Source organism: Phoenix dactylifera, chromosome 12 (assembly GCF_051530095.1).
Source record: "Phoenix dactylifera cultivar Ajwa chromosome 12, Ajwa_hap1_PhDact_Kaust_v1.1, whole genome shotgun sequence".
Taxonomy (NCBI): domain Eukaryota; kingdom Viridiplantae; phylum Streptophyta; class Magnoliopsida; order Arecales; family Arecaceae; genus Phoenix; species Phoenix dactylifera.
Window position 1 is genome coordinate 9,744,285 of NC_143201.1, and position 27,772 is coordinate 9,772,056.

Genomic DNA, 27,772 nt, shown 5'->3' on the forward strand with positions numbered 1-27,772 from the left:
AAAAAAAATACCTATCTCCAACTGAACCCGATCGAAATTATTATATACTAAACCACCTTGTAATTAATCCAAATTTAGATGGTACATTGCATCAATTTATGAATAAAATAAGAATTTTATTAGGGTGCTGCTAAGTTTTCCACCAGATAAATCCCGACCAACTGTAGGGGAAACTTAGAAGTGCCATAGCAAAATCCATAAAATAAATATTGCATTAGACTTAGGCATAGCATTCATGCATGCAGTACCGGTCTCAGTGTAGAATTCATTGCATGCAATACCGGTCTTCAGTGTAGAATTAATTGCATGCAGTACCGGGCTCGCTAGATCACTAAAACTCACCATTGATTACTGCTTATCGGGATGTCACCTTTTGCTCATGCCTTTGAAGCTATTGCATGCATTACTGCTCAAAGTTGGTTAAGGCTAGAGGCCGGTGGTTCCAAAATCTTTGGTCGCAGGGAGTTGGCGCTGGTATTTCCGCCCTTGGAACCATCGCCATCACTAGGGACCATCTGGAAACTCCCGGCAGGATATAGACCGCGGGATTGCAGCGTGGAGGGCAGGAAGAATGTGAATAGGATAGCGGAGGAGTGAGGGCGTGTGGGTCGTTCCCTTGTTTCTTGTGGGATCATATGAGAAAATAAGACCTTTCGAGGTCTTTTCACTCATCCCACCGAGAGTGGGCCATGGAACTCCGCCTCTTCCTTCCTCTCCCGCTCCCTTCCTCCCATGCATCATGCCCCACTCTAAGCCCTACCTGTCCGGCCAGAAGTTTCCAAACAGTCCCTAGCAGATAAGAGATCCTTAAGGAAGATTTTCCATCTCATAAAATAGAATTTTCTCTGTTCTCCACATCATCTCACAGTATGGGCAATGCCAATGAACAAGGGATGTCTTAGATTAGTATACTAGCTTCAACTGTCCATATCTTTTAGGTCTCAATGTGCAGAACATAAGTAAGAGGAGGGGGGTATCGCTAAGAACTTCTGGTTTTGCATCCTACAGAAATCATGGGCTGGATAATCTAGAAAGGCATCAACCTAATGATTATGTATTTTGATGGACGCCCAGGAATGCAAGCTTGCCTTAGATCATAGTGACACAAGAGCTTCCAATTGTTTGTAATATTATGAAAATATCTTCTCTAATAGTTTCATTTTCATCAATCAAGTAAAGAGGGAGTGCAGTCAAACTTTGCTTCATGATGTCATAGAAGAATCAGTAGCCAGACATGAAGTAGATGCAAAGAGCCATGCAAACTATTTTCAAGGTTGTACTACAAAGACCATGCATCAAATACCCAATGATGGGTTCAACTAAGAGTTGCTTCCAATTCTTTATTCGAAAATTAATCAATTGCACATGTTTTAGGTCCAGTGGGAACACCTCTCCGACCCACCACCATAATCCCCGTGTGGTCTCATCAATAAATACACCTCTAACCTCTATCTCAACGCCCTCCAATATAGCACCTCTAACTCTACCACTACCACCTTCCCGTTCTGTAACCTTGACACCAATTCAATTTGCCACCTCATGTCCTCTAGCCACCTTGTGGACCAGTGGCAATCTCGTTGTCTAAGATTGAGCATCTTTAACTCAATGAGAGGTACGAAGGTTGCGATTGTGGGTACTAGCGATTAGGGCATCTTCACCTTTTATCCTTATTTTTTTGCTTTTCTTTTCAAAAGAGCCACTCAACAATTCGAATAGCTGGACAGCTTTGGTCAATGAACAAAAATCAAGACTCTAATGAAACTAGGTCTACTATAGCTGCCATGTGGTAAGCCAAATGAGGTTCTTTCTTTTTTTTCTCCTTTATAAGACTACTAGGGGCTACTCCACATTTCTTCAAATGCTTATGGTGCAAGAAAAGGGTGAAAGAGAGTTGTTTCTTCATGTTTCTCTCTCTAAAACACTAAAAGTTTTTGGGAGAGAAGTCAGGACATGAATGGTGTTAAGAAATACAAATAAGAGAGGAAAAAACTACTCAGGAGTTCCTTCTATTCTTCCAACTATTCCCTCTCTCTTATTTAAATATTAGATGATCTTGGTGGGCAGTCCAATGAGGCCCAAAAACCAATAGCTTCCAATGGCACCCTAGCAACCTTAATCCAAGGGCCGTAAAAGGCTTTGCGTTAGAAACCACCGACGAGCAAATACTACTCTCAATAGTTTGTTTAGTTGAACAAGTAAAATTTTCTTGCTAGTTGGGGACAAAGGTGACCACAAATGCAGCATAGGTCTAAGAGATTTCATAGGAAAGTGTTGCCAAATTTTCTATCCTTTGGCAATAACCTCAGTTCCAGGTCTAATCAGCTTAGTAATATCCATATTTTTCTGCACCCTTGTGGAGCCTATTTTGTTTAAAGAGTGTCCAATAATCAAGGTATAGAGGAGTGCAGGCGGCTGTAGCAATCCTTAGAATCTTACACTTATCCTAGTACTCCCTTGGTAATTCTGACATTTGAACCCTATATAGAGGTGCCGTTAATGGAATCCTTGCCTTGCTTGAAGTTTAGAAACCATTCTTCTAGTTCTTGGATCTAGCGAGCAAGCACCAACGGTCCTTTCTTCAACACCAAGTCTTTGTGTTCCTCAATTGAGAATTTGAATAAAAGGACACCATGCATGAAATACAGAAAGGGTTTGATAATCCCTTTCAAGATTCCACCAAGCATTTAGCTCACTAATAGCATAATTTGAAGTTAATCCTCTAGCAAAGAACTTACCGATCAGGGATGAACTCCACAACCAACAAGCCTCTTTCATTTAACATCCCAGAAGATGATTGATAGAAGCCAAAGATATTTAACCCTGTGATATCTTGACTAGACCCTCACATATCGGATTCTATGATCAAAGATCTCAAAAGAGTAATATAATGGGTCAAAAATCACCAACAATGAAGAAGTAAACATGGATGCATCGAAAGTTATGTTGGAATAAAACCAAAGGCCCAATCCAAAATCCTTACTATCAAAAATTCTTGGACAACCTCTGAACCCTTCCAAGACTGATTAGAAAGAGGAAATGAAGTTACATTTGACTCGCAAGAGTCTATCATTAAGTTTTTTTCAAATAAGTCAATAATAGGTAAGCTATAATCTAGTATATATCAGTACGAAAGATGGCATCACTTAAGTCGGTAATAGGTGAATTTTAAGTTTAACACTTTTAATACATTTCGCATCAAGTTAGCTGTCCAATACATCTTGGATCATCTTAATTGGAGCTCAAATGAGGAAGTTATTGCCACTTCATTGGAGATTTGTAGCACTTGCATGTTGTTGGTGACGTTCAACATAATATGAGAATTTTATTACACCACTTATTTATTTAGGGATGATTTTACTAGAAATACTGGTTAGAGTCCTAATTGATGTCCTCAGGGAAAGGCTTGTTTTAGAAGTTTTGCTTAATAAGTTGGTCTTCTTTGAGTTGAAAAGAAGGCCCAATTTCCTTCAATGTATGAGCCCTAGAACCTATAAATAGCCCCCTAATTACTGAATTTTACATCATATTGATGAAAGTTTTCTCTCGAGTACAAGTTAACTCATGGTTTCTCTAGAATTTTCTTTGAATGGTGGATTCTGTGTATGTCTTGATGAATTTTGAGGAATGATGATGTAGCCAACTATTATAGTTCCTTAATCGTGAAGCATCTTGAAAGTGTCAATTGGTAGAGTCAAGGGTAGTGACAAGGCTCTTCAATAGCAAGATCGTAAGCTACTAGTATCCTTAGATAGTTTAGATTCTTAGATTTTCTTGACTTTAGATTTTTAAAATTATAATTTGTTATTACTTTAAGATTTAGTTTGTTTTCTACTTAGTTAGCCTAGTCTTCTAGTGGCTAGGTCTAAAGCTCATGCTAGGCCTCTTAGCCTGCATAAGTTTTTTGGTATAAGAGATCAGTGTTTCCTAGTATTGTTACTAGCAGCTTCCTTTTGAGACCTTGATTGTTTTACGAAGCATCTATCCTAGCTAAGGCTTCATTAAGTTTTAACTGACTTAAAACTCCTATTGGATTAAAAAATCTACTAATTTAAAATTTTGTTTTGCCTATGGGCTTCTAGTCATTCTCAAATTTTGATCACTCTAAAGGTTTGACTGGTCGGGGGGTAATCTAGTATAAAAAAATAATCATATATTAGATTACCATATTTGGTACAAAAAGAGAATGAGAGAGATGGTGAAATAAATGGTAGGTCTTATACCTATTTTATCGAGAGAGAAGGTAAAATAAATCCTACCAAAGAGGTAGTATTTTTCTCCTACACTGAATTATCGAGTGGAGATAATCTGAAATTATTATTGCTTAACAAATATACCATTATTTATATCATGTTAGTTTTACATTAACTATCTTTTATAACTAAAGATTTTAACTGCTAAACAACCTTTGTGCAGTTAATTAATAGACAGATATAGAAAACCAATGTGCTTGAACATATTTATACACATTACACTAATAAGAGCCTTTGGTGCAATGCCATAAACTTCCTTTGGGAAGAAAGTGACTCACATAAGATGCTCTCTCTAGTATACAATGGAATCAACTAATAAGATATTATCAGTTTTCAGAGGTCCATTTACTTTGATAGAATGAATCCCTAGACCATGCACACTCACTAGTCAAAAATATTTCACTTTAGAATTATAACATCTGATAAACTTTCTTTGGAAAGATGATTGTGTACATTAATTTCACAATGCATCTCAATCCTCTAAAATGTTAAACAAATCTTGGTGAATAGGCCACGTTGGTAGTCACCATCTATTGAAATCGACAATCCTCCAAATCAGGGATCAACCAGTGATGCCTATAAATCTATTCATTAACCTTGATGCACCAATAATATACAATCTATCAAATATTAATATAACTGTCAATTCCTTGAAATGCCAAACAAAGAGATCCTATAAATCTCAGTGAACAAGCCACTTTAGCGGTGAGCATCCACTGAAACCTACAACCCTCTACATGAGCGACCAACCAATTATGCCTATAAATCATTCATTATTCAGTCCAAATATGAGAGTACACAAAAATTGCAATAGCATATTTAAGGAATTTTATATAATAAAATTGTATTATAGGGACCAAAATGCAATTATCAAAGAAACTTTATGAATAAAACTTTATTATAGGGATAAAATTGTATTCAGTCCAAAATGTAATAAAGTTCTATTGCACGGACTAGAATACAATTATCCAAGATCCTTTATGGTATAAAATATCATCAGGGATTAAATCATAACTTTTCCTTTTTTACTTATTATTTATTTATTTATGGGCAAATTGGATTTGGACTTCAGGTCGAAACCAAATAACCATTTCTTCCTCTTGATCTAGTGAAGAAGGGGGCTAAAATATGTAGCCCTTTCACCTAATCTCAACTTGGCAACTGCCGAGGACCCCTTTTCGATAGACTGCTAGCCTCTCTCCATCCATTAGCCACTAGCATCTAGCAACTGAGTAAAATCGGGATCTAGCAACTCTCCTCTTTCAACAAAAATAGGATCGCCAATGGCCAAAACTAGCAGATGGAAAAAGAGATCTTGGGGCATCCAGCATGGCAGCTCAATGGCTCGATGGAGCTCATCATCGGCCCGTCCTAGGCGACCGCCAGAAATTTGTTCCACCACCTGATGGGAGGAGGGCATGATAGCAAGAAAGACATTAGCACCTTGTTCCTCTTCTTCTTCCTTTCATATAACTGTTTTTTATTTTTTTACAAAAATTATTTAATTTGATCCTAATCTCCTACAAAATCCAGCTCGGATACCAAATGTGGGATTTTTCATGGATACCATGCAGGAGATTAGAATACAAAAATCCATAAATAAACTAGAATATATTGAGGCATACCTTGAGATCCCTAAGAAGCTATTGATAATCACTATAGCAATATCCTACTGAAGCAGAAAATATAAGAGCAAGGTAGATCTTCCTCCCCTCTTTCTTGATGTTTTTCTTTTTAATGGGATAAGTGTCCTCTAGGAACATAAAAACCTCGATACCCTAAGATTTCTCTACAAATAAATATATATAAAAGTGAAGTAAGAACCTAGCCCAATTAGCATAATGCTAATGGATCCACCCATTACAGAGCTCATTAACCAGTCCAGGCCTGCACCAATTCTCACTGCACTACAATAGGGCCCAAAACATATGATCACAATTAGTTGTGAGCTCCTTAAATATTCATTTAAACTAGAACTTAGCTTGTATAACATAATAAAACAATAAAACCAGTCCATAATAAATGGAAGCCCACCTTATAATAAATTCGAACAATTACCCCAGCAAGAACAATCCTTACAACTGAATCATTGTGCTGCTGATGCATTACTAAGATATTGGATATCTATAGATACCCGTCAGCAACTTTAGTATCTTTCTTCTCTTGGCCCCTTATGCAGTAGTAGGCGACATGCAACAACTTATAATGAACATACCTCTTTAGAGTCATAAATTTAATAGCTCTCCAACATAAGCTGAATATCTGCATTCAAATTCTGATGAAAGCAAGGACAAATAGAGGTTATATGTTGCTTTGTTGTGTTTTCTTGTACTGCCTAGTCAAGTTTGCTTGATTCTCCTAGCCCAATTCTTCAAATTCTTCTCAGCAATTGCTGGAAGCACAAACTTACAAGATGAGAGGTACAATGAGGAGTGGAGATAATTGCCTTCCTCTTGTTATCATCACCTCCATTATGCTCATTTTGGCTGTCAGATAAATTACTGTAGAAGGACCCACACTTTGCTAATCAGGGAGAAAATGAGACCATTACCAGCTGATATTCAGAAATTAGTCATAAATTTGGTCCTGTGCCAACTGCGCAGGCACAACCTAGAGCTAGGATCATAGTCCCACAAGCCAGAAAGCACTTGGCGTTCCAGTTTTTTCTTCCTTCCACTAATCCAGTTGTTATGAAGGATTAGGCATCCTAGCTTCATGCAAGCAGATCTGACATCAGGCTTCTCCCACAGGCCTTTGTAGGCTCCATTAGGAAAGAAGTTCCTATCCAAGAAAAACACAGTCAGGTTTGTAGTGGGCTCCCGACATTGGTCATCACCAACACGGTTCACACCACCTTCCCCACATAAAACATCATAGAAGCTTGGCTGCTCCGATAAGACTGAACTAGATGCATGCCTCACCACCATCTCCATTGCAGCAATTGTAGTCAAATCAGAGCGAGCGAAGTAAAAACCAGAGTTCAGTCGCCTTGGCAAGTTTATGGGTCCTGCCAAAACAGAAATAGTTGAAGAAGAGAGTTAGTAGGTAAGAAAAAAATGCTTGGTATGCCAAAAATTCATTAGGACATAAAGAACATTAGTAACATGCAGAAACTATGACTAGACAGTCTTATTGAGAGTTTACATATATTAAAGCAAGTACTTAAATATTTATGCATAAAATATAGGAAGAAAAGGAAGCCAAATCATGTGATCCATTTAGTCTATAATACAAATGAAGAAGTTCACTTGATTACAGACTGCAGTCAGTTGTAAAATAAACAAAATCCTCACCCATTGCAAAATTCAATAGAAGATTATCAAGTGGAAAGTAAAGTTGAAAGGTATATTACTACTTTCCAATCAACAAAGTTAAAAATATCACATATTTTAGTCTTTTCCTTTCATAATTATGCAATTTAGGATTTTGAGCTGACCAAAAATAAGTTTTGAGTATTTAGAAAAGCAAAAACTGCTAATGTGCCAAAGCATTTCCAGTAAGGGATATCAAAGTTTTGATGATAATAAGAAAAGGTAGAATTTTACTGGCACCGTTCTGGTTTATTGAATATATAGGATTTGGGATTTGTATGTTGCTGATTGTCGATATGCAATTACCCTTTTCTTTTCTATTTAAAACTTAACAATGGAAATATTGATTTTTTCTTTTGCAGAAGAAATATTGATTGGAAGAGGTAAAATTTTACCAGAAATATTGGAAGAACATCTTTCCATGATTACATATGCTAGTAAACTCAGCCAATCTACAATGGTAATTCAATTAATGAAAAGAAACTGCTTATAACTAGAGCCTTGTTATACACCAGATACTGATCACCTTACCAATCGTATTACATAGAGCAATGATTCATGAGAATACATACTGACTGATTTGTTAAAATTAAGTGGATTGCACCAAGGATTATGAGTGTCACAAGTATGAGTTTACAAAATACCTGTTTCATTGTATTCATCTGACTGTGCCAGCAATGCAGCAGGACCAAAGGAGAGGAGAAATGGCAATGGGTTATCAAACCAATAGACATCAACATCACTCATTAGGACATTGTATCCCAATTTTAGTATCTGCAGAACTATTCGGGATTTCACTTTAGTCACTCTCTGAAAACACTCGGTGCCAAAGTGGCAATTATTGAAGCTGATATTGCTCGGAGCCAGTGGATCCTTGAAGACTGGCAAGCCCTAGATACAAGAATCATTTTGCTTACAAACATATACAGCTAGGTTGGCCCACCATTGGACTTTGAAGTTGAAGAAAATCTATGCTAAGCATCAAAAACTAAACCAAGATGGGAGCATCATACCTGCAATACTGAAAAATGATAAATTTCAGAATCAAGAGCACAGACTATAAAATTATGGACTGCCAATAGGCGTAAACGGCAGACCCAACTCATAAGCATGTCCCTGTAACTATCTCCAGCAACTGCAAGCACAACGGATTTATCCTCGTCTGCAATCATTTGGAGGAGTGATTCCAAAGAGAATGTAATAGATAATGGTACAGACACTTCAAAAGAAACCTTGTACGATGTCAAGAGAGAGTATTTGCGCTCTTTGTCTAATGAATTGATATCCTCTAGACAGGTTTTCCACTTCTTCTCTTTCCAGAAGTGCAAGAATCTTGTTGATAATTGTAATGTTTCCTGTTCTCGACTTGAAACTGGCTCCAAACTGTAAGATGCATGTCTGTTTGGTCCTTGTAAAAAATAGACAGTTTTTTTTGCTTGATTGATGAAATAATATTGCCCAAAACACTTCACAAGTTTAATTAGGTTACTAGGAGTGTTATTTTGTCGTAGGAAAAATGTTCCATATAGTGCAGCAAGATGATGGTTTCCTCTATACTCCCAATTTCTTTCAGCCACACCGCCAGCATGTGGAAGATACTTGTGAGACCACTGACCCAACATTTCAGGATAGAAACTGGATACAACCTCGGTAGCATCAAATACCAATCTTAAGTCTGATGACAACACCTCATTTACAAGCCATTCATTGTGAAGACCTTTCCCATATAAGAAAGGAGGAAGAATCCCAGCATGCAGAGGTAGGTCCCCTGTGTTCCATGCCATAAGAAACCTCTCACTCTGCTGCTGTTTTTGAACTAGATACTCCTGCAACTGGTTGAAGAAATATTGAATTTATCCATAACATCCTACTGACCAAAGCTATGATGTTTTATTATAATATACTCCAGCATACCTTCTCAAATTTTATTTTTTTGCCATCCTTTCGTAGCCACTGCTTCCCATTGTCAACTAACTGAAATGAAAAGTGTGAAATGTCTAGTGACTTGGAAAAAAGGAACCAGTCATGGTTGAGTTTGTAAGCATGATGTAAGGTAGTAAGGATGTCAGCCAAGAGAACAGTTTCAGAATCAATAATCATAGAAATGTCAGAACGAGAAGCTTGAGATCTTGCGACCATGGAGTGAAAAAAGGGTGTCCCCAGGAACCTAAAACAAGAACACATTGTCAGCAGCAGATATTTCGTCATCTGGTCAATATGCTTAAAGTGTAGAAAATAAGGGGAAACTATATAGCTTTGTATTACTATCAACAAAATACTAGCATAATATGCATCAAGAATTCTCTTTAAATTTTTAGCTCTGCAAATTCTAACATGAACTTCATTTGGTATGATGCCTCAGATTATTAAAAGAAGATGTACAGGACAAATTTTTGTTGATAAGTTCAACATTTAACTGTGTCACACCTTAAGCTGCCCAGAAATAGACAATATAACAAGAAATTGCTTGGTTCAATGAACCTAGTGGCAGCTTTTGGCTAAAGCTACTCACCATAAGAGAGGTGTTTCATGAGTGCAACTGCTCTTCATATCAGATTCTGATGCCATCATCTATGCCAATAAAATCCAGAGACACCTTTTACTGCTTCAATCTCCAATCTAGGTAAAGGGAATAGCAGTCAATTGCACCGAATTTCCTTTCTTCTTTTTTATCAAGACATATGAGTGAAAATAATAGTGTGCGCATGAAAGCATAAATCTAGTAAATAAAAGTAAGTAGTTTGGTGTATCTTCAAAACCTTTATTTAGTAAGTTTTAAAGTAGGACTGGTGATCAAGAGTCCTTGTTTCTCTATATGATAAGCCAAAAAGTTGTTAGGATCTCATTTTAGTTTATATATCTTTCAATACAGCATTCTGTAAGATTTTGAATTTTGCATTATGTGAAAACCTTTGGGTGCCCTCTTATCGAATGATTCCCAAGATTCCTAGTTTACTCCTAAAGCAAATTCATTGCATATGAATTATTTGAATGAAAGATTTTTTTAGAAGAAAAAATTGGCGAGATTTGGCACTTCTCTCTCTCTCTCTCTCTCTCTCTCTCTCTCTCTCTCTCTAGAGTCCATCTTACATAATATTCGCTCTCCAATCCTACTACCCTATTTTGCTCTTTAAACATGAATATGAAATCTATGATCTGATTTTTCTGTTATAGGACCCTATGGGCTGCCACCAACTGACAAGTCCTTCAGAAAGCTATTCTTTGGAATTGTACCTCACATAAAAGCCTAAGAATTTTTTTGACCCTTCTAAATTTATCATTTCTGAGTTGTTTCTGTAGCATAACAGTATGTTGATTTCTAATCTAAGTTCCAAACCCTAGTTTTTAAAATCTTTTGGTTTGAGGGAGAGGAAGAATTCCCTCAACCCACTCAACTTGAATCTTTAAAAAGAAATTTAAAAGAAGATCAAAGAATTGCGAAAGTAGGGCTTAAGTCATATTTTCTTTCATTGATAGAAAACCGAGGTACACCCCCTCTATGTATAATGATGAGACCCGCTCTTGCACAATTCGGATCGAATTCCTCTTCCTATTTCTAATAGAATTTTTTCTAAAATAAACATAACTAGCAGAATAAACTCAAAAAAACTAAAACTATTTAGGAGATAGATATTGACTTCTACATTAACTCTGCCTTCTATTGCTCTGCTTGATTCTTCTCAGATCAGAACATACACCCAATCAAAATCTTATCCGAAAAAGAAACTTTGATGCGACCGCCTATTTCAGGTCCCAAATAAAGAAATTTGTACCTGATCGCTACAAGAGCCGCCCCCTAAAAGCAAGGCATCAAGTCGCAGATCTCACAAAGTTACCGAGCTTTTTTTTAAAAATATCATCTTAATTAGATATCATATGACCAAGTTATGGCCTATGGAAGATTGGCTCGCGAGTCAGCTTTCCAATATGGCGGATCTCACTCCTAGACCCTATCCAGCCCTGCCTATAATGGCCAAAGTGGTCCACATCGAGTCTAGGAATCTTTCTGGATCATTCTTCAAATTCACCTGCATATAACCTAGCCCATCCTAACTAGTCTATACCATTTTTGGTGTCAAAGCAAAAGATCATGCCTTTTTTTCTTTCTTTCAAGTTCACCTCCATCTTCATACCAGGTTCCATATTAGTAGGGTAAGCATCATATGATACACCAACGTACAAACATGATCAAGGTGCTAAATCGGCACAGCACCCATACCACCTTTTAGTACATTACTGTATTGAGCTACTGTATCCTAACAATTTCATTTGCTGCAAATACAATACAATACATAGTACGGAGCAGTATGGTCCAGTAAAGAAAACTTTGTTACTAACAAAGACCAAGCATCAAATAAAGTTATGATGCAACCTTATGTTTCAACCCTAGGCATTAACCAATACCTTGACATTGACTAAGATCCATCCAATGAGAATGTTATTATTAAAGATTGTTCAACTAAAATCATATTAGACAGTCTGAACATCATGAACCTGCAATTGAAAATGCAATATGTCTTAATAATCTAGTTGAGAAGAACAGATTTTTCTGAATCAAGTTTCAAAAAATAGTTCTCCAACTACAGAGGTGCAAAGCAATCTTTGAAGAATTGATCGCATCTCAATGCTTCAAAGATCCATTCTTTGTTGATTTTTTGGATTCAAAGATGAATGCTATCAATTGAATGATCGAAAAATGTATGATCGTTGATCAAAGGAACTGAAAGAACCAATTGATAGGTGCTTGCAGTAAGGTCTTTGGATGGTCTCCATCGATCGATCATAAAGATTCAATAGTGGAGCATACGGACAAAAATCATCAAGAAGATCTCACAAATGAGACTCATACAATGAAAACAATAATGGCGAATAAAAAAATATGTTGATTTACATCTAACTAAGGTTCGCCGGACCGACCGTACCGACGTACCAGTGAGCACCGGTACTGGTACGGTACAGGCTGAACCAACCGGTTTCGGTCGGTTCAGCATACCTTGCATCTAACTATACTTGTGAAACTCTGTTTTAGATAACTCATAAAGCTTTAAAGTCCCATTTTAAGTAGGATTGGTTCACAAATGTCCAACTTTAGGCATATATTGGATTGGGTAAATCACAAAGTTATTACAATTTGATTGTTAGTTGCTTTAGGTGTCTTTTTATAAGTTTTATGCATTCCACATCTTGCATCCTAGGAAAAAAATTTGGCCATCCTTGCAGCGATTGGTTACCTGGTTTTCAAGAATTCTAAACTTGTATAAGAGGTCATGAAGAGCCCCTATAAGGGCCTACGAGGGTTGAATCAAAAATTATTTGCACATGAATTATTTGAATAAGATTATCATTGGCCAAGTTCAACCCTCTTTACTTGTCTCCCTCTTCTTGATCTCTCTTCTACAATCTGTACTATCTGCTAATATTGTCTGTATTTAATCTTCTAAACCGCGCTTTACTGTTGTTTCTATATTAAAACCGATATTTAAATTTCAGTTTTGGGACTTGTGGAGTATGACTACTTAATAAGTTTCACTGAGAAACATGCTCTTCGGACCTACGTCTCATCTAAAAACCAAAAACAAAAAATTTCTGGCCTTTTCCAAGATATATAATTGCCGACAAACATTGTTTCTGGTTTTTTTTCTTTAACAGTCCAGCAAAGTGATTTCTCAATCCAAACTCTAGTTTTCCATACCCTTCAGTTTTATATGCACATACACAAGCCCTTTCCAATTTGTCCAAAATCATATAAAAACTCTGATTATGCAGTCTCAAATGGCTTCAGACACTTTTTCTTTATTTGGCCACCATTTTCAAAGAAGAAAGTATATCTTTTTGGAAAGACATGAAAGAAATAGCAAAGAATGAGGATTTTAATAAAAACAAGTATTAGATCATAAGGGACGGAACATAATCGCCGTTTTAAGTTGTAATATGGTAAACCATATAAATGATGTGGGATAAAGTCCAACTTGACCACTTTGTGACCTCGGATCTTAAGATTCTCCTAGACGATGCCTAAAGACCTGTGTAGCTGCAATCTTCAACCGAAAGAGGGTTGAACTTCCTGGACGATGCACTCGTTTGTAGATCTTCCTGGAATCTCAAACCTGCACCCTCTTTCCATGCACTTCCTTACTTCAAGTGTTTATAAACATTCAACTTCCTTGCACCCACACCTGCACCTGCTCTTGATTCCAGCAACATAGTTCGAGACCACCAGAGGAACCAGTGATATATTACAAGACTCAAATTTTGGAGCAGCAATCCTTCTGTTATAGACACAAGCTGATTTTGCTTTAAGAATATTTGAATGCCAAAGGCCAAAGCATTGGATCATCCCACAACTTGCAGATGTTCAAATAGGCATCTACTTCTGCGGAACAACAGGTTCATTTTATGATTCTAACAAGAATCAGAACTAGCTCAGTTTAACATGAAGATCATTTCAGATAATCTAAAACCAAGTCAACTAAGAGCTAATTGGCTGAAGCAAGCTAAAATAAATGACATTGAGAGTCAGTCCCCAAGCCTTCTTGAATCCAAGTGTAAACAAGCTGATACTTAAGGTCCAGTTGGTTACTTGGTGTGATAATCAATATAAGTCGATTCCGTGATAATTTTGTCTAAATCATATGGATTCAACAGGGTCCATCATGTCACCAGATCATTCTGAGGCCACCTGGTATGGCATTAGATTACATCGTAGAATGGAGATGCCTGCAAGCTGTAAACTTTTTGTGATTTCCTCTTTCTCTCAGTGTAGTTTGAGTTGTTAGTGTCTGGATTACCGTATTTCCCTAAACCCCCTACCTAATTCCTCCATACTCATTTATGCAATAACAAACAGGAATTTCTCTTAAGGACTTAGAGCTAGAATTTTCCTTGCTTTTGTGCAACACAATAATGCTTTTGGTACTAATCAAAGTTTTTCCCTTTTCCTGAAGGCGCTATGCTTTTATTGCTGTGAAAATTCCTCATCTGTATAATGATAAGAACCCAATAAGAAGACTAGTGAGACTTTTATATGATTGAGAGAAGGGATTATGAGATTTCCATCTGGTTATCATTAGCTTTGGTAGATTCCCCTCCATCACTCTTTAAAATACCTATAGAACAAACTATCAGCCTTTATTCCATTTTTCAGCTTTCTCAAAAAACGTAAGATCATCATTATTTTTACCAAATATGCTTCCAAAGAGGTTTTATTGGATCAATTATTTAGCTTCACTTACAATGATAACTTGCAGCTATAAAACCATCACCATTTGCGAGTCCCAGGAACGATGAAGAGCAAATTCCCTCTCGTGATGCAAATAATCACATTTCCTATGAGTAAGTAGGTGCTCTAAGCAGCCTTAACGCACTAATAAAGCAATTTTTCTCATAACAGCCAAACTCATGTGCTATATCAGATGGATCAAGAGCAAATTCCCTCTTCTGATGCAATTTTTTGCATTTCCTATGAGTAGGTAGGTGCTCTAAGCAGCCTTAATGCACTAATAAAGCAATTTTTCTCATAACAGCCAAACTCAACTTAAATGTAGAAGACATTGATGTATTGGATGTTGTTTTGCATCAAGCTATATTCTACTATTCATTGTCTTCGTCTCAACATTGATATAATGGATGTTGTTTTGGGATTAATGCTTTGTTAAGTTGAGTTGAACTGAGTTAATATCTTTACTAGATTCTCCAAATGGTCTCCATCCAGCGCCAACTCCCTTGGTTTTTAATAGTTCAAATGACAACTTGCTCTACTTCTGACCATGTCTGCTCCAATAGAGACAATGATTGACATTACCTTCCTGGAGTTGTTGTTGCCATCTACTTGCACCCCTAGACAAACAATGTCCTCATCCTCCCTAATGGCATACATGACAGGACCTCTTGATGACTTGCCACATAAATGGATCAAATTAACCTCCAAGTTCACATTACAGATTTCATATGAGAATCAAGGAGAAATTCAAAACCTAAGTCTCGGTCAAATGGCAACCTGTCAATAGCCATCTGACTGTATGCTCTTTCCTGACCTATATCAACACAACCAAAAACCTGGATTATCCAAATGATGAACATGCTGATTGTCAATCTCACGAGATGAGGCTAAAGCATAATTATGCCATCTTCAATTGCTCAAGATCTTGGAGCAGGTCAATTGCAAGTCAACAACATCAATCGACAAATTAACCTATTGATCTTTCTACACAAGTTTCTTTTAATCCATAATTATTTTAACTGGTACAGATGCCAAACAATGACAGGTGAAACTTGAGAAGTACTCTTAGGCATTTCCTGGAAGGGCACCAATCCCACCTCCTCAAAGATCTAGTGGACAAATGCCAAGGACCATTGATCAAGGATGTGCACACATGCTAAATGCAAAACAAGCATGTCTGGACACAGATGCACACATTTAGGCAACAAGATAAAACTCAGTTTGTCACATGAAATCCGAACAAACGAGTCTGCAAAGATTTTGTACAAAGTAACTCAAAATGACCCATGACAGCAGCTGACAGGGTGCGGGGTGCCTTCAGCCTAGCCTCTCTCACTGAAGAGAAGCAGAAATAACAGAAGAAAAATCGGTTCTTCATGCTTCAAATACAAAATTCTGTCATGCCTACATATCGATCTTTCACCCAATCAGCCAAGCAAAAGTGTATGCCAAGCTAGTCAACTAGTTTGAGATCCAGTGAAAGATAAGTCACCTGATATTGAAGGATACAGGAAACAGTATGCATGCTGTAAGCATGGGTAAATGAAACAATTTTCTAAGCATCATTGAGAAACAACTGAATGATCATCAAGGCAGGAATCATATGGATATTGGCCTGTTGAGCAAAGTTACAATGGAAAAGAGATGGATGAGCTTCTTCTTTCCTCACTCTTATGCTCAGTTCTATAGGTCCCAGTAAGGAAAGAGGACAAGTGGAAAACTAAAGGTTTTTTCAAATATATCATCATATAAAAGGATGAGGTCTCCCTGATCATGACAGTGGAACCTCAACAAATGTTGTCTCAACTAAGCAGAGAAATTGCAACTTGAGACAGAGAAACACTCTAGCCACATATTATATTGTAAATAAGTAATTTATTTTTTAAGAAGATTGTGAATAAGTGAGTTAAGCAAATATCAATGGAATGATAGTTACATTATATTCAATAAATGTGGTTCTATGACAGAGATGGACTATTATGGAAGTGACCACATCTATTTCTTTGTCAGCAGGAAAAAGTATAGCCTTGGACCCTCAGAAGGAAGATTCTCCAAAGTTCCAACATAAGAATAGAAACGCCTTCAGGAGTTGTGACCATGAGAATAGTGGAGAAAACAGAGTCCAATAGCCAGAGTTCAAGAATAAGTTACAGTTTTCAAGCCCAGGGAGGGGGAAGGTCTATCACTCCGCCTAACACTACTCTATCCGATCCAAGGTCCTGACTTACCCCTTAATCCAAAAACATACAGGAGATGTAGTGCATATAGATATATTAATAATTTATACCTACTTTAATACAATGGACACAAATATAGGTAACTGGATGCAAAATTTGTATTAAATATTTTTTGAATATAGATATAAATACAGATTAGTCATTAGATACTAGTCATATAAATACTTGTTGCAATCAAATATACAACAAAATCCTGACACTATGTTACAAATACAGCCACTTTCCAGGACATTCCATATTCTTCATCGCGAATGCTTGCCCGTTATCGAACTTGACCAAACATCTTAGAACACGAGCAGACAACAACCATGCAGAATCCTTCCACTACTACCACAATTGATAAAAGACCTAATGATGTACTGACTTCTAAGCACAATTGCTGTTTTAAGATAAATACATCTCTACATTCTCATTTCTATTATAATTATTTCAATTGCCCCCATCCTGTTTATTGCATGGCCAATTTTTAATCCTGTTATGGCTTTGTTGTTGTTATAAATTATCCATTATGCCTCATGGCATGGAAGAATCCCACATGCTAAAAGAACCTTGCAGCTTCATTTGTCCATCTCTTATTCTACCAATACGCCTTTGTCTACACTCTTTTTCTTGGTCTAGGATTGTAAGAACACTATCACCACAAAGAACTCCTCAATGCTTCTCTTGACTGGAACCTGGTTTAAAAATTAGTTCCTTTGTTGCATCTTATACACCTTACCTAGCTCATCTGACATACAAAGCGTGTTTAAAAGGGAAGGTGCAGAATGCTGCTGTTAGCTCACTGTGTAGCACATAAAGGTATGGAGAGCGCATACGTGGGTGCATATGCTGTTCGTATGTTTAAATATTTAAATAAATAGATTAAAGAAAAGAAATAAATTAGTAAAATTCAAAAAACTATTATATACACACCAATTCATGCTCATGTGATTGGGCCATATATGCAGTTCATATTTTTAAATATTTTGAAAATAAATACATACATAAATGTATATACATAAAGTGGTCATAAATAGAAAAAAAGCAGAAAATTCAGAAAATAATAAGAATTAAATATGCACATTCAGACTTATTTGAGACTTTTGAGTCCATATTGACATGCTAACCTAATAAAATGACAATATCATCCTATGAAATATCGATCATGCTCAAACTTGCAACAAAGAGTAAACTATAAATTGCAATAAAGTATTGTTAAACATCTATAACAAAGTCTAAACTTTAAAATTTATTTCTCAAAAAATGTTATAAAGTTGAAGTACAAACTTTATAAATAAATGTGGCAAAAAACATATAGTACTTAAGGTATATGGTTTATCGCATATGCAACATGCAGGTGCATATGTGGCGGCATAAGTGGTACACGGGTACATATGTGGCCGCATAAGTGGTACATGGGTACATATGTGGCCAGACAGGTACATGTGGTCCAACAGAAAAAGGGACTGCACATGGCCTATGCGGTGCAGTCCAGAGGTAGCCTCCACATTTGTGGCCACATAGACCGCTTTTCAAAACAGTCCACACAAAATTTAAATATATAAACCTTTGTCCCATTCCACAATCCAATTATACATGCATATTATCCTCATCTCATTATTGGTGCAATATGTCCTGCAATATTAAACATCTTGAATGCTACCAACCAAAACATCTAGAGCAAAAGCATAGGAACAAGCTCAAAACAGATTATTGTTGCAAGTGCACTATGACCATAAATAACATAACTTGTCCAACTACTTGAAACACTTCTCACTAATCTTCTTTGCATTTCTAACATAATTTCAAGATACCACTGATGACCCCTAGTTTTTCAATGCTTTCTATATTACTTTTCACGTGATCTATATTATGTTTTATTAAAGCCAATCAACACCACATGTTTCTTTTCTTTTCTCTGCTTCTTCAACAATTCTATCAGCTTTTTCGTAACTTCACGTGTGTCAACTAAGAAAAAGAATGCATAGTGCAGCCACAATAAGTCAAGTTACAAGAGAATAAAGCCTTCAAAAGCAATCATTCTTGGAGCTAGATTGTATAAGATTTCATGCCTGTAGTAGCCCAGTGACTTGATCATTACTCTCCTTTCAAACTCAGAACTAAGCTACTAATGATGCTTTACGAAGTTAACCGTTGCTCTTTCCAACAGCATAGGCCTCAACATGCAACTCTTCACCAAATTATACATGCACCTAATTTTTCTGTCATGTCTACCATTTACAGATCTGTGTATCATCTCCCATGTCCCATCAATTACACTAAAGATAGGCGAAATAAGAAAAATTTGTTACCAATTAACAATTCAAGAACTTGCAACCCTGCATATTAAGAATATTTAACATATTGGTACTGATAGCTTGGCTATTTTTAATGTTTGCTTAAATGTTTATAAGTCAAATCATTCAAAAAAAAAAAAAGGTTCAAGAAAAGAGCATATCAACTAATCCTAATCCTCACATGGAAGCAATAAAAAGATGAATCATTATGCAGAGTGCTTGAAAAGAACTTCAAGACAATTATACTGGTCTAATTTAAGCGGTCATAAAACAAACAAAGGGGAGTAACAAGAGGGTCCTCCAGTTACAGAGGAATCTCCCCCAAGAAAAGGCCTCATGGAAGCACAAGCTATGGTAAATCTGCAATAACATCTACAAATTCGGAAAAAAAAAACCTAACAAACAAAAAATGAAGCAGAGTGTAAGAAAGCATGGCGACATACGTGAAATCAATGTCAGATTCGACCGTAACTCGGGAACCAAGAGTCCCGGCGAAGGCAATAATAGATGGGTGCTGCCCAAAGAGAACGACATCAACACCCGGAGAGAGAGCAAGCCACGACCGCACGGCCAGCTCCTGCCTTGCTCTGACCAAATCCAGTTTATCTGCAGAGAATGGCCGCGGTGCAGCATAGATTGTAATGCTCGGAAAACACCCATCGTTATCACAGAGAAGCTTCTGCTGGTGTTGCTTCTGGTCCAGCAAAGAGTAAAAGGAAGCAGTGATCAAGAAGAAGCCACAGATCCATCCAAAGGACGCAAGCAACACCGGCATTCCCTGAACCACATAGAAGACAGATGGATAAATCAACTAATTATGCTTATTCATCTACGTGTAGTAGAAGACGAGGGACATGGATGGTTAGATGGATACCAGGAGCTTGTTACGACGAAGGCAAGAGGAGGTGGAGTAACGAGGGAGGGATCCGTTCGTCATCCCGATCCTTCCCTTGCCGACTACTGCCATTGTACTGTACCATCAACTCTGCCCCTCGTCAACTTTGAAGAAAGATTGGATTCTGGTTTCTGCAAATGGAAGTGAGACTTAAGAAGTTTAAGCTGAAGGAAAGATGATGCTTGAACCGAAAAAGAAGGGGAAAAAATACAAGGGGCCGCGGGTCGATACAAGGAGAACTGCCACGCGCACATGGTGATGGTGCCTACAGCTTGAGGAACTTTAACCGAAAAGATGATGCGTATAAAAATAAAAATAATAAGGCGCACTAATCTGAGCACGCCCACTAGTCAACGATCGGCTTTCAAGAGTTAGGTTTTTTTTTTCTGAAAAAAAAGCGCAAGATGAGTTGGCACCCATCTTTGTCGTCGTCGACGGAGATCCAGCTGCCCGCTCTCCCTCCCCGAGCCCTATTTCTGCCCACAGCCATCCCCCTGCTTCCCTCGCCCCTCGTGCCATGCCTTCCTCCATCTCCCTCATGTCAGCCCCCTCGACCATTTCTTCTTCTTCTCCAATCCACCACCGCCGGAGAGAGACGGGGGAGGACGGTGCGGTGGCCGTTGACGAAGGTAGGTGGAAAGTGCCGGCGAGGAGGGCGGCTCAACCTCCGGAAAGTGCAGTCGGGGGATCGAGTCGGGTTGAATGGATATGCAGGAAAGGTCGTGATCTGGGACAGAAAGGAGGGCGGCAGCAGCGACACGCCAACAGCGAGGAGGTGGGAGATGGCAGCGGGGCTCGGGCCAAGCCTTAAAAGGAAGAAGGGCTAACGGTAGTGGATACAGTCCACGTGCGGCACGTGACAAATCATTCATACATGGATATCAATTTTGTCAAAAAGTATAAAATATTTAGACTGGATCGAGGTTGGCTTGGGTTTTGGAAAGCAAACTTGAAGTAGACAGACAGTTCGGTCAGCTTTCTATTTTGTCTTCTCCTCAGGAGTTTGGTTAGGTCAGAGTTTCGTAGGCTAGTTGTCCTGCATTGAATTTTTTTTTTTTTGGTAAAAAATTATTTTTTTTCAAGTCAAACTAAAGTCTGGTTATTGTAAATACATTATCAACCTAATTAGGATTCAAATTTTAACTCTAAATTCATACTTTACCTATAGCTTCAAAGTTTGGTATAAACTAGGCATAAATTGGCTTGATTACGAGATCTAGATGTCCCGACAACCTAATCATACATGATTGTTACCATGTTTGTTTTTCAATTCAGTTTGCTAAATCAATATTTACAATAACAGAGATTAACATAAAACTGTACGGATATTGCTCATTATAACACTATAATATATCATTTTACCCGTAGGGGCAAGGAAGAAGGTATGGCTTTGGCAAAGTGGATCCAAGGGTGACCAAAGAGAAGGTTTAGAAGGATTGAATGTCAAGAGCTTGGAACAGTATGGTGAAGCAAGTTATTCAATTAAGGCATCAAGATTGACCTCACTAATCATGTCTCTCCTTGTGCTGTCATATGCTTTGACTCCTTGAATGATCATTTTGAATGTGATCAGGTTGCAACCCAATTAGATAGCCATCCTCAATGGACACACATTCAAGTCTAAGCTGTTATCTATAAATTCCTGACTAAACTACGATGAGCATAGCCTTCGCGTGGTCGATTCCTTTGGTAGGCAGCTCTTCATCAATGAAAACACAATTTCTTCTTTCTAGTTGAAGGACAAGATTGTGGATCGGTGATTCTTTTGTCAAAAGCTTCAGGCAATCTTCCACTAGGCCCTGCTCTTTCTTGTGCATCTCTTTCAAGTTCCTCCATAAGCTGGCCTGCTCTTAGAAATGCTGGCTAGACCGATTCATGTGGTTGACTTTGTCGCATGTCCTCGTCACATGCTTTTGATTAACATGACCTAGTCAAGAGGTCCAAGATGTGGATCGGGTTAAGTGATTGTCGCATATGGAAGCGGATCTCGTACAGGTCCATGAATAAAGGTGGAGATAGGTGCAGGAGCTGGAATAGCAAGAAAGGGTGTGGAAATGGGAGCGGGTATGGAAATTGCAAGTGCTGGAGCAATTATTTGGTATGGAAACTAAATAGAAGTTATCAAAGTAAGTCACCCTCTGAGGTGCGGCAGGAATAGCTAAGGCCAAATTGAGCACAGGTTGAGAAGAACTAGGAGTCGTAGGAATAGCCTGGGAGAACAGACTAGATGCTAAGGAAGCCAAGGTAATCACGAGTCTGTGCTATGATATGGATGCAAATGTACTAGTATGGAGGATGGTGTAGCACTGAGGGCCAGTGAAAAGGGTAACCCAATGAGTTCAAGACCGCACAGCACCAGGAGTTAATTGAATCACAGCTTTGGCGGATGCCTTGATGGCATTGGAAGGGATTGAGACCCAGGATAAGTGGAGCAAGCAAGCTGATGCAGAGCCAACAAAAGTGTAGGATGGGGAAGGTGTGCGACAGGCACAATCATCAAAGTGGGGTCTCGGTAGGGATCATTGCCTAACAGGCTGATGGAATTTGATGAACCTTCCTCGTGGGGAGGTAAAGAATTTTGTAAAATTTTTGTTTAAGTAGTTGACTGAGCAAGGTTATTTTTTGTTTAACTCAATTAGATCTTGAATCGTGTGCTTGAGGACCCAACACTTGTCAATAGCATGCCCTGGCCCATTATGAAATTCACAATAAGCATTTGGATTGCATCCCTTCAGGTAAGTAGTGCTAAGGGGCCTCTTAGGGCTGAAAACGGGTCACATTTTATTTGACTATATATGTTTCTGCATATGCTTCGGATCGAATTCAGATACTATTTTTTTAGTCCGATTGGATTCGGATACGGATTTGGATAGTTAACTCAAAAAATTTCGAGATACAAATATGGAGTTAGATTAACCTATTTTATTTGGATTCGAATATCCGCATAACAAAGGAGCCTAATCCCCTTCACGAATATTAACCCATTAGGCTGTTACCTGCATAAGTTCATAACTTGGTAGGCCAACCCCCTTTCTTTTCGTCAAATTTCATGCTTCGTTGCTTCGATCAATTTAGCCGACCCTTTTCATCTTCTTTGACTTCGAGCAGCCAGCTAGGGCTCCAAGCCAAGTGAAGCTATGAAGCCCGGCGATTGCAATCACCATCGGCGACGACAAGCTACCTTACCTCTTCCTTCGACTCAGCTTGCTTTCACCTCTTGCCTCTTTTCATCTTCGAATCTCAGTCTTCGAGCGGCTAGGGTTTGAAAGGACCGAACAAAGGTCGGCGATTGCAACCGGCCACCGGCGATGACCAGACATGCCTCTTTTTCTTCGACTTAGCCACCTGCTTTCACCTTTTTCCTCTTTTTTGTTTTCAACTCTTTAGTCCTCGAGTAGCTAGGGTTGGGAAGGACCAAACGAAGCCGGCAATTGCAACTGGCCGCCGATGACGACCGTGAGATTCCAGTGGAGGTGCCACTGAACCAGGTTTTGTTCATTATTTTGGATTTGATTTGTCACGATTTTGCATCTTGGTTTCCTCTAATCAATTGAACCAAGCTCAATTTTAATCATCTGGCTTTCATGTTTAGTCTTTGCTCTTTAGAAATTAGAAGTCACATATTAAACCTCTTTCTAATCTGTTCTTGGTTTTTGAGTTTTTAAGGACCAGGGAAATTTTGTAAATCATCGGGTTGCCTGATCTTACAGAATAGGTGCCAGATTTTGTTGAATAGAGCACTCTTTTTTCTTTTCTTTTTTTTAATCATTTATGCTTGATAACAAAACTGTAGATCATTGTAGGCTTTTAGGCTTCTGCATCGTAATAACAGTGGTGTATCGACAGTCTCTATCATCTTATCCTTTTCTTTCCATTAGAATCCATTCATAATTGATTGTGCCAAACTTAATCGGCCTTACCAAACTTCGTTAGCCTCCTAGTCTATATAAAGGCTACTCCTATACATTATAACAGACGGACAGAAATATAATTCTCTTCTCTTTTTCTCTTTTTTTTCTCTAAATATTTTAATACGATATCAGAGCCACCGATATCATTAGGGGGGGGCGGGAGTAGCCTGAGCTTCGGGCTCGGCGGCTTTCAAATCCCACTTCTTCTCGTCGAGATTCTAATAAAATCCTACATTTTTTTCTTCTTTTTCTCTTTAATTGTTTTTTGTTATCTTTTCATTATTTTTTGTTTGACTTTTGATCGGAAGGTGACACTATCAGCCCACTTAGATCCTCAGGACTATAGTGTTTTTTTACTCTAAAAAAAAATCCAGTAGTAGTGCATGAAACCGTATTGTCAAAAGCTTGGTGAGTAAACTTAGCAGACGTGGTCTCGCTTCAAACCTCAACAGCAGCACGTCAAACTGTACCATCAGAAGTTTGATAGATAAACTTGGCATGTGCGGTCTTGCTCCAAACTCCAGCAGCAATGCGTCAAATCGTACCATCAGAAGTTTAGCGGGTAAACTTGGCAGACGTGGTCTTACTCCTGAGGATGATAATGTTATTTTGATGATTAACACAACCATTGAGGCCATATCAAATTAGAAATGCAGATTAACTCAATACATCATTGATAAATGGCACACCCTCGATACATTCACGATACATTAGAAAAATATGGTCAAAACATCTCTCAAAGATTAACAGTGGGATAAAATTTGTAGTAGAGAATGATAGAAAGCTTTTAAATTCATTTCGGCAAAGTTTCAAGTTGAGTATACTCTAAAGGGCAAAACTGTAATTTTATTATTAAGGGTATAAAACTCTAATGTGCCATGCATTTTAATTTACTTGAAATATGTTTTATTGATCCTATGTGCAAGTCTAACCCTAAGATGCAGAGAATCATGATTAGAGTCAATCCCAATTAGTTTGGAGTCGACCCCAATACATTTAGTACGCCATGGAACAAAGTGGCACGCCTTTGGAACACTCGGCACAGAGTAGGAGTCGACCCCAGAAGAGATGGAGTCGATCCTGGCATATTTTGGCACATATGGCACAGATGAATAGTAACTAGGGCTGACCCCAAGTTTTCTTGAGCCGACCCCAGCTTCAGCCTTCTGAAAATACAGTTTTCTGAAAATTACTGAGAGGGGCGACCCCAAGTCTTCTTGAGCCGACCCCAGAAAGCCTTGAGCTAACCCCAGTGGAACCAACCCCAAGAGAGCATGAGCCGACCGTAACTTGAGAACTCAAAAAACATGTCTCTAGAATCCCTAAGAGAGCCGACCCCACTATAGCATGGGTCGACCCCAAGAAAGCATGAGTCGACCCCAGCCTGAAAAGTTAGCAAAACAAGCTTCAGAATTTTCTGAGAGGGCTGACCCGACTGTAGCAGGGGCCGACCCCAACTTGATGAACAATGACTTGAGCCTACCCCAGCACAGGTGACAGCCCAACGGCTAGTTCTGTAGAATTATTTTTTAAGTACCTAGTGGCTATAAACAGCTACTTTCTCCATTCCAACGGTAGGAAAGTGATCTTTGGAGGTTGGAGAAGTATTTAAGAGCCACTATTCATCAAAGGAAGGTATCTTGGTGAGGATCTAAGTGTGCATTCAAGAGAAAAGGAAAATCCAAGAGAGTTTAATTTATTGCTTCAAGTTCAAATTCAAAAGAAGTGTGTTGAGCAGAATTTAAGTGCCTTCAAGAGCTCAACCAATTGAAGAGTGAAGCAATATTAGTGGAGAAAAGAAAAGCGGCTTCAAAGAGATAACATTTTTCTTTTCTTCTCCTTAGTGCATATTTATTTTATTTGCTTATTAAGGAGCTTTATACTTTGATTCATTTATTCTTCTTTATAGGGTTATTGGTGAGCTCGTAAAACCAACGATGTAGGTTTGTTGGTGAGCCCGTAAAACCAATGGTATAGGTTGTTGGTGAGCTCGTAAAACCAACGTAGGTTTTTGGTGATCCCGAAAAATCAATTGTAAAAGTTTTTGGATTCTGAGCCCGAAAAACAATACAACTGTAATCCGAAGGATTATAGTAAATTCTTAAGGGGACGCTTGGGGAGTGGATGTAGGTATCTTGGGGTGCACCGAACCATTATACTTCTTGTGTATTTGTATTGTCTTGTTTGTGTTTTCAATTGCAGATATATAATTGACACTAACTAAATCACTCAGACACATCCATTAAAAAGAGTTAAGGTTGAAAAATTTAAAAAACCTAATTCACCCCCCTCTTGGGTTGTCACATTAGGCAACAAGTGGTATTAGAGCAGGTGCTCTATAATTTTTTATTTATTGATTTTGACCTAACCATCAAAGAGCCAAAGATCATGACAACTCAAATAGATAGTTTTCTAGGAGAGAAACAATTAATTGATAGACTTCCACTATTTAATGGCATAAACTACACACATTGGAAAGCACACATGCGCATTTTTATTCAAGCACATAACTATGATTTATGGAGTATTATAGTCAATGGGCCACACACAAACACTAATCATGATAAAAAAAATGGCTCAGCAAAATGCAAAAATCATGAATATTCTATATTGTGCATTAGATGATAGTCAACTTAATAGCATATCTTCGTGCATAACTGTTAAGAAAATCTGGAATATGTTTGAAGTTAAATATGAATGCACTAACATTTTTGGTGAATCTGAAACTAGCTCTGAAGAAGAAGAGCAGCAAACTGAAATTAAAAATCTATGCTTTGTGGCACATGAAGATAAGGTATGTACTGGAACCCAAAGTGATTTTTTATTCAAAAATCAAGCGCATACTGAAACTCAATACGATTTTACATTTGATGAACTTCATGATGCTTTTTTTGATCTATACTTAGGATACAAGAAGCTTAGTTTGAAGAACAAGAATCTTAAAAAGCTAAATCTGAAAATTTCAGAAGAAAAGAATTCTATTGCTCAAATATAAGACAAATTAAATTTTGAAAATGAAAGCTTAAGGTTAAATTCAGAAGAATTGATTCAGAGAAATCAGAACTTAATTGAAGAAAATCATAACTTAAGTGAAGAAGTTAACAAACTAACATATTTTATTAACAAATTCACTATAAGTTCAGAAAAATTAAAAATGATATTTGAAAGCTAACATGTTGTTTTTGATAAATCAAGACTTGACTTGACTCTCTTGCTCAACAATAAACTCCTAAAGAAAAAGGTCATAAATTCATCAATCAAACCATCAAATAAGATAACTTATTTCAAATATGAAAAGAATTGGCACAACAAATGTACCTATAGATCTAATTCAATTAGATTAAATGACAAAGTTGTTCATATTAAACAAATTTGAGTTTCAAAAGAAACCATATGCACTAACCCTCAAAGACCCAAGCAAGTTTGGGTACCTCAAATGAAAATATGAGGGTGTAGATGTAGGTGTGCCAAGCTACCCATGGAACAAGTAGAACTTTCATACTAATAGATGCATTGATACATAATTAAGGATGAGTCTCAATTTATTCATTAAATCTAGTATAAAGTTTAACATTCTACATCGAGTATTGAAATTGTCTTTGTTTGAAATTGTGATACTCTCTGCATCAAAGTTTTAAATGCCTTATATGTATGTTAAATTTTATCTCAATGA

The 27,772-nt window shown here is 37.7% G+C and overlaps 1 protein-coding gene across 4 annotated transcripts; it reads right to left on the reverse strand.

The window, feature by feature from the left end:
* Positions 1-6,177: 6,177 nt before the first annotated feature.
* Positions 6,178-20,965, reverse strand: LOC103696294 (Nucleotide-diphospho-sugar transferase family protein). Of its 4 annotated transcripts, XM_088708279.1 has the most exons (8): positions 20,168-20,965; positions 19,737-20,071; positions 13,547-13,934; positions 10,074-10,180; positions 9,476-9,728; positions 8,575-9,393; positions 8,206-8,452; positions 6,178-7,257 (listed from the first exon to the last, which is right to left on the reverse strand). In XM_088708279.1, exons 4-8 carry the CDS (start codon positions 10,130-10,132, stop codon positions 6,812-6,814), a joined length of 1,824 nt encoding a protein of 607 aa, XP_088564405.1. In that variant the 5' UTR covers positions 10,133-10,180; positions 13,547-13,934; positions 19,737-20,071; positions 20,168-20,965; the 3' UTR covers positions 6,178-6,811. The 4 variants fall into 4 exon arrangements, with proteins under 4 accessions (XP_088564405.1, XP_088564406.1, XP_088564404.1 ...); XM_088708280.1 differs by lacking the exon at positions 13,547-13,934; XM_088708278.1 differs by lacking the exons at positions 10,074-10,180; positions 13,547-13,934 and having other exon boundaries at positions 20,168-20,319; positions 20,420-20,555.
* Positions 20,966-27,772: the final 6,807 nt, after the last annotated feature.

What these genes read in the sequence shown, in the direction of transcription:
- LOC103696294 (XM_039129868.2), bottom strand. Translation starts at nt 20,260, where the DNA reads ATGGCAGTAGTCGGCAAGGGAAGGATCGGGATGACGAACGGATCCCTC. An exon ending in GAATCTGACATTGATTTCAC is followed by an intron (nt 9,729 to 19,736) that starts GTATGTCGCCAT and finishes TTCTTGTTTTAG; the next exon opens with GTTCCTGGGGACACCCTTTT. An exon ending in ATCATTTTTCAGTATTGCAG is followed by an intron (nt 8,453 to 8,574) that starts GTATGATGCTCC and finishes TCTTGTATCTAG; the next exon opens with GGCTTGCCAGTCTTCAAGGA.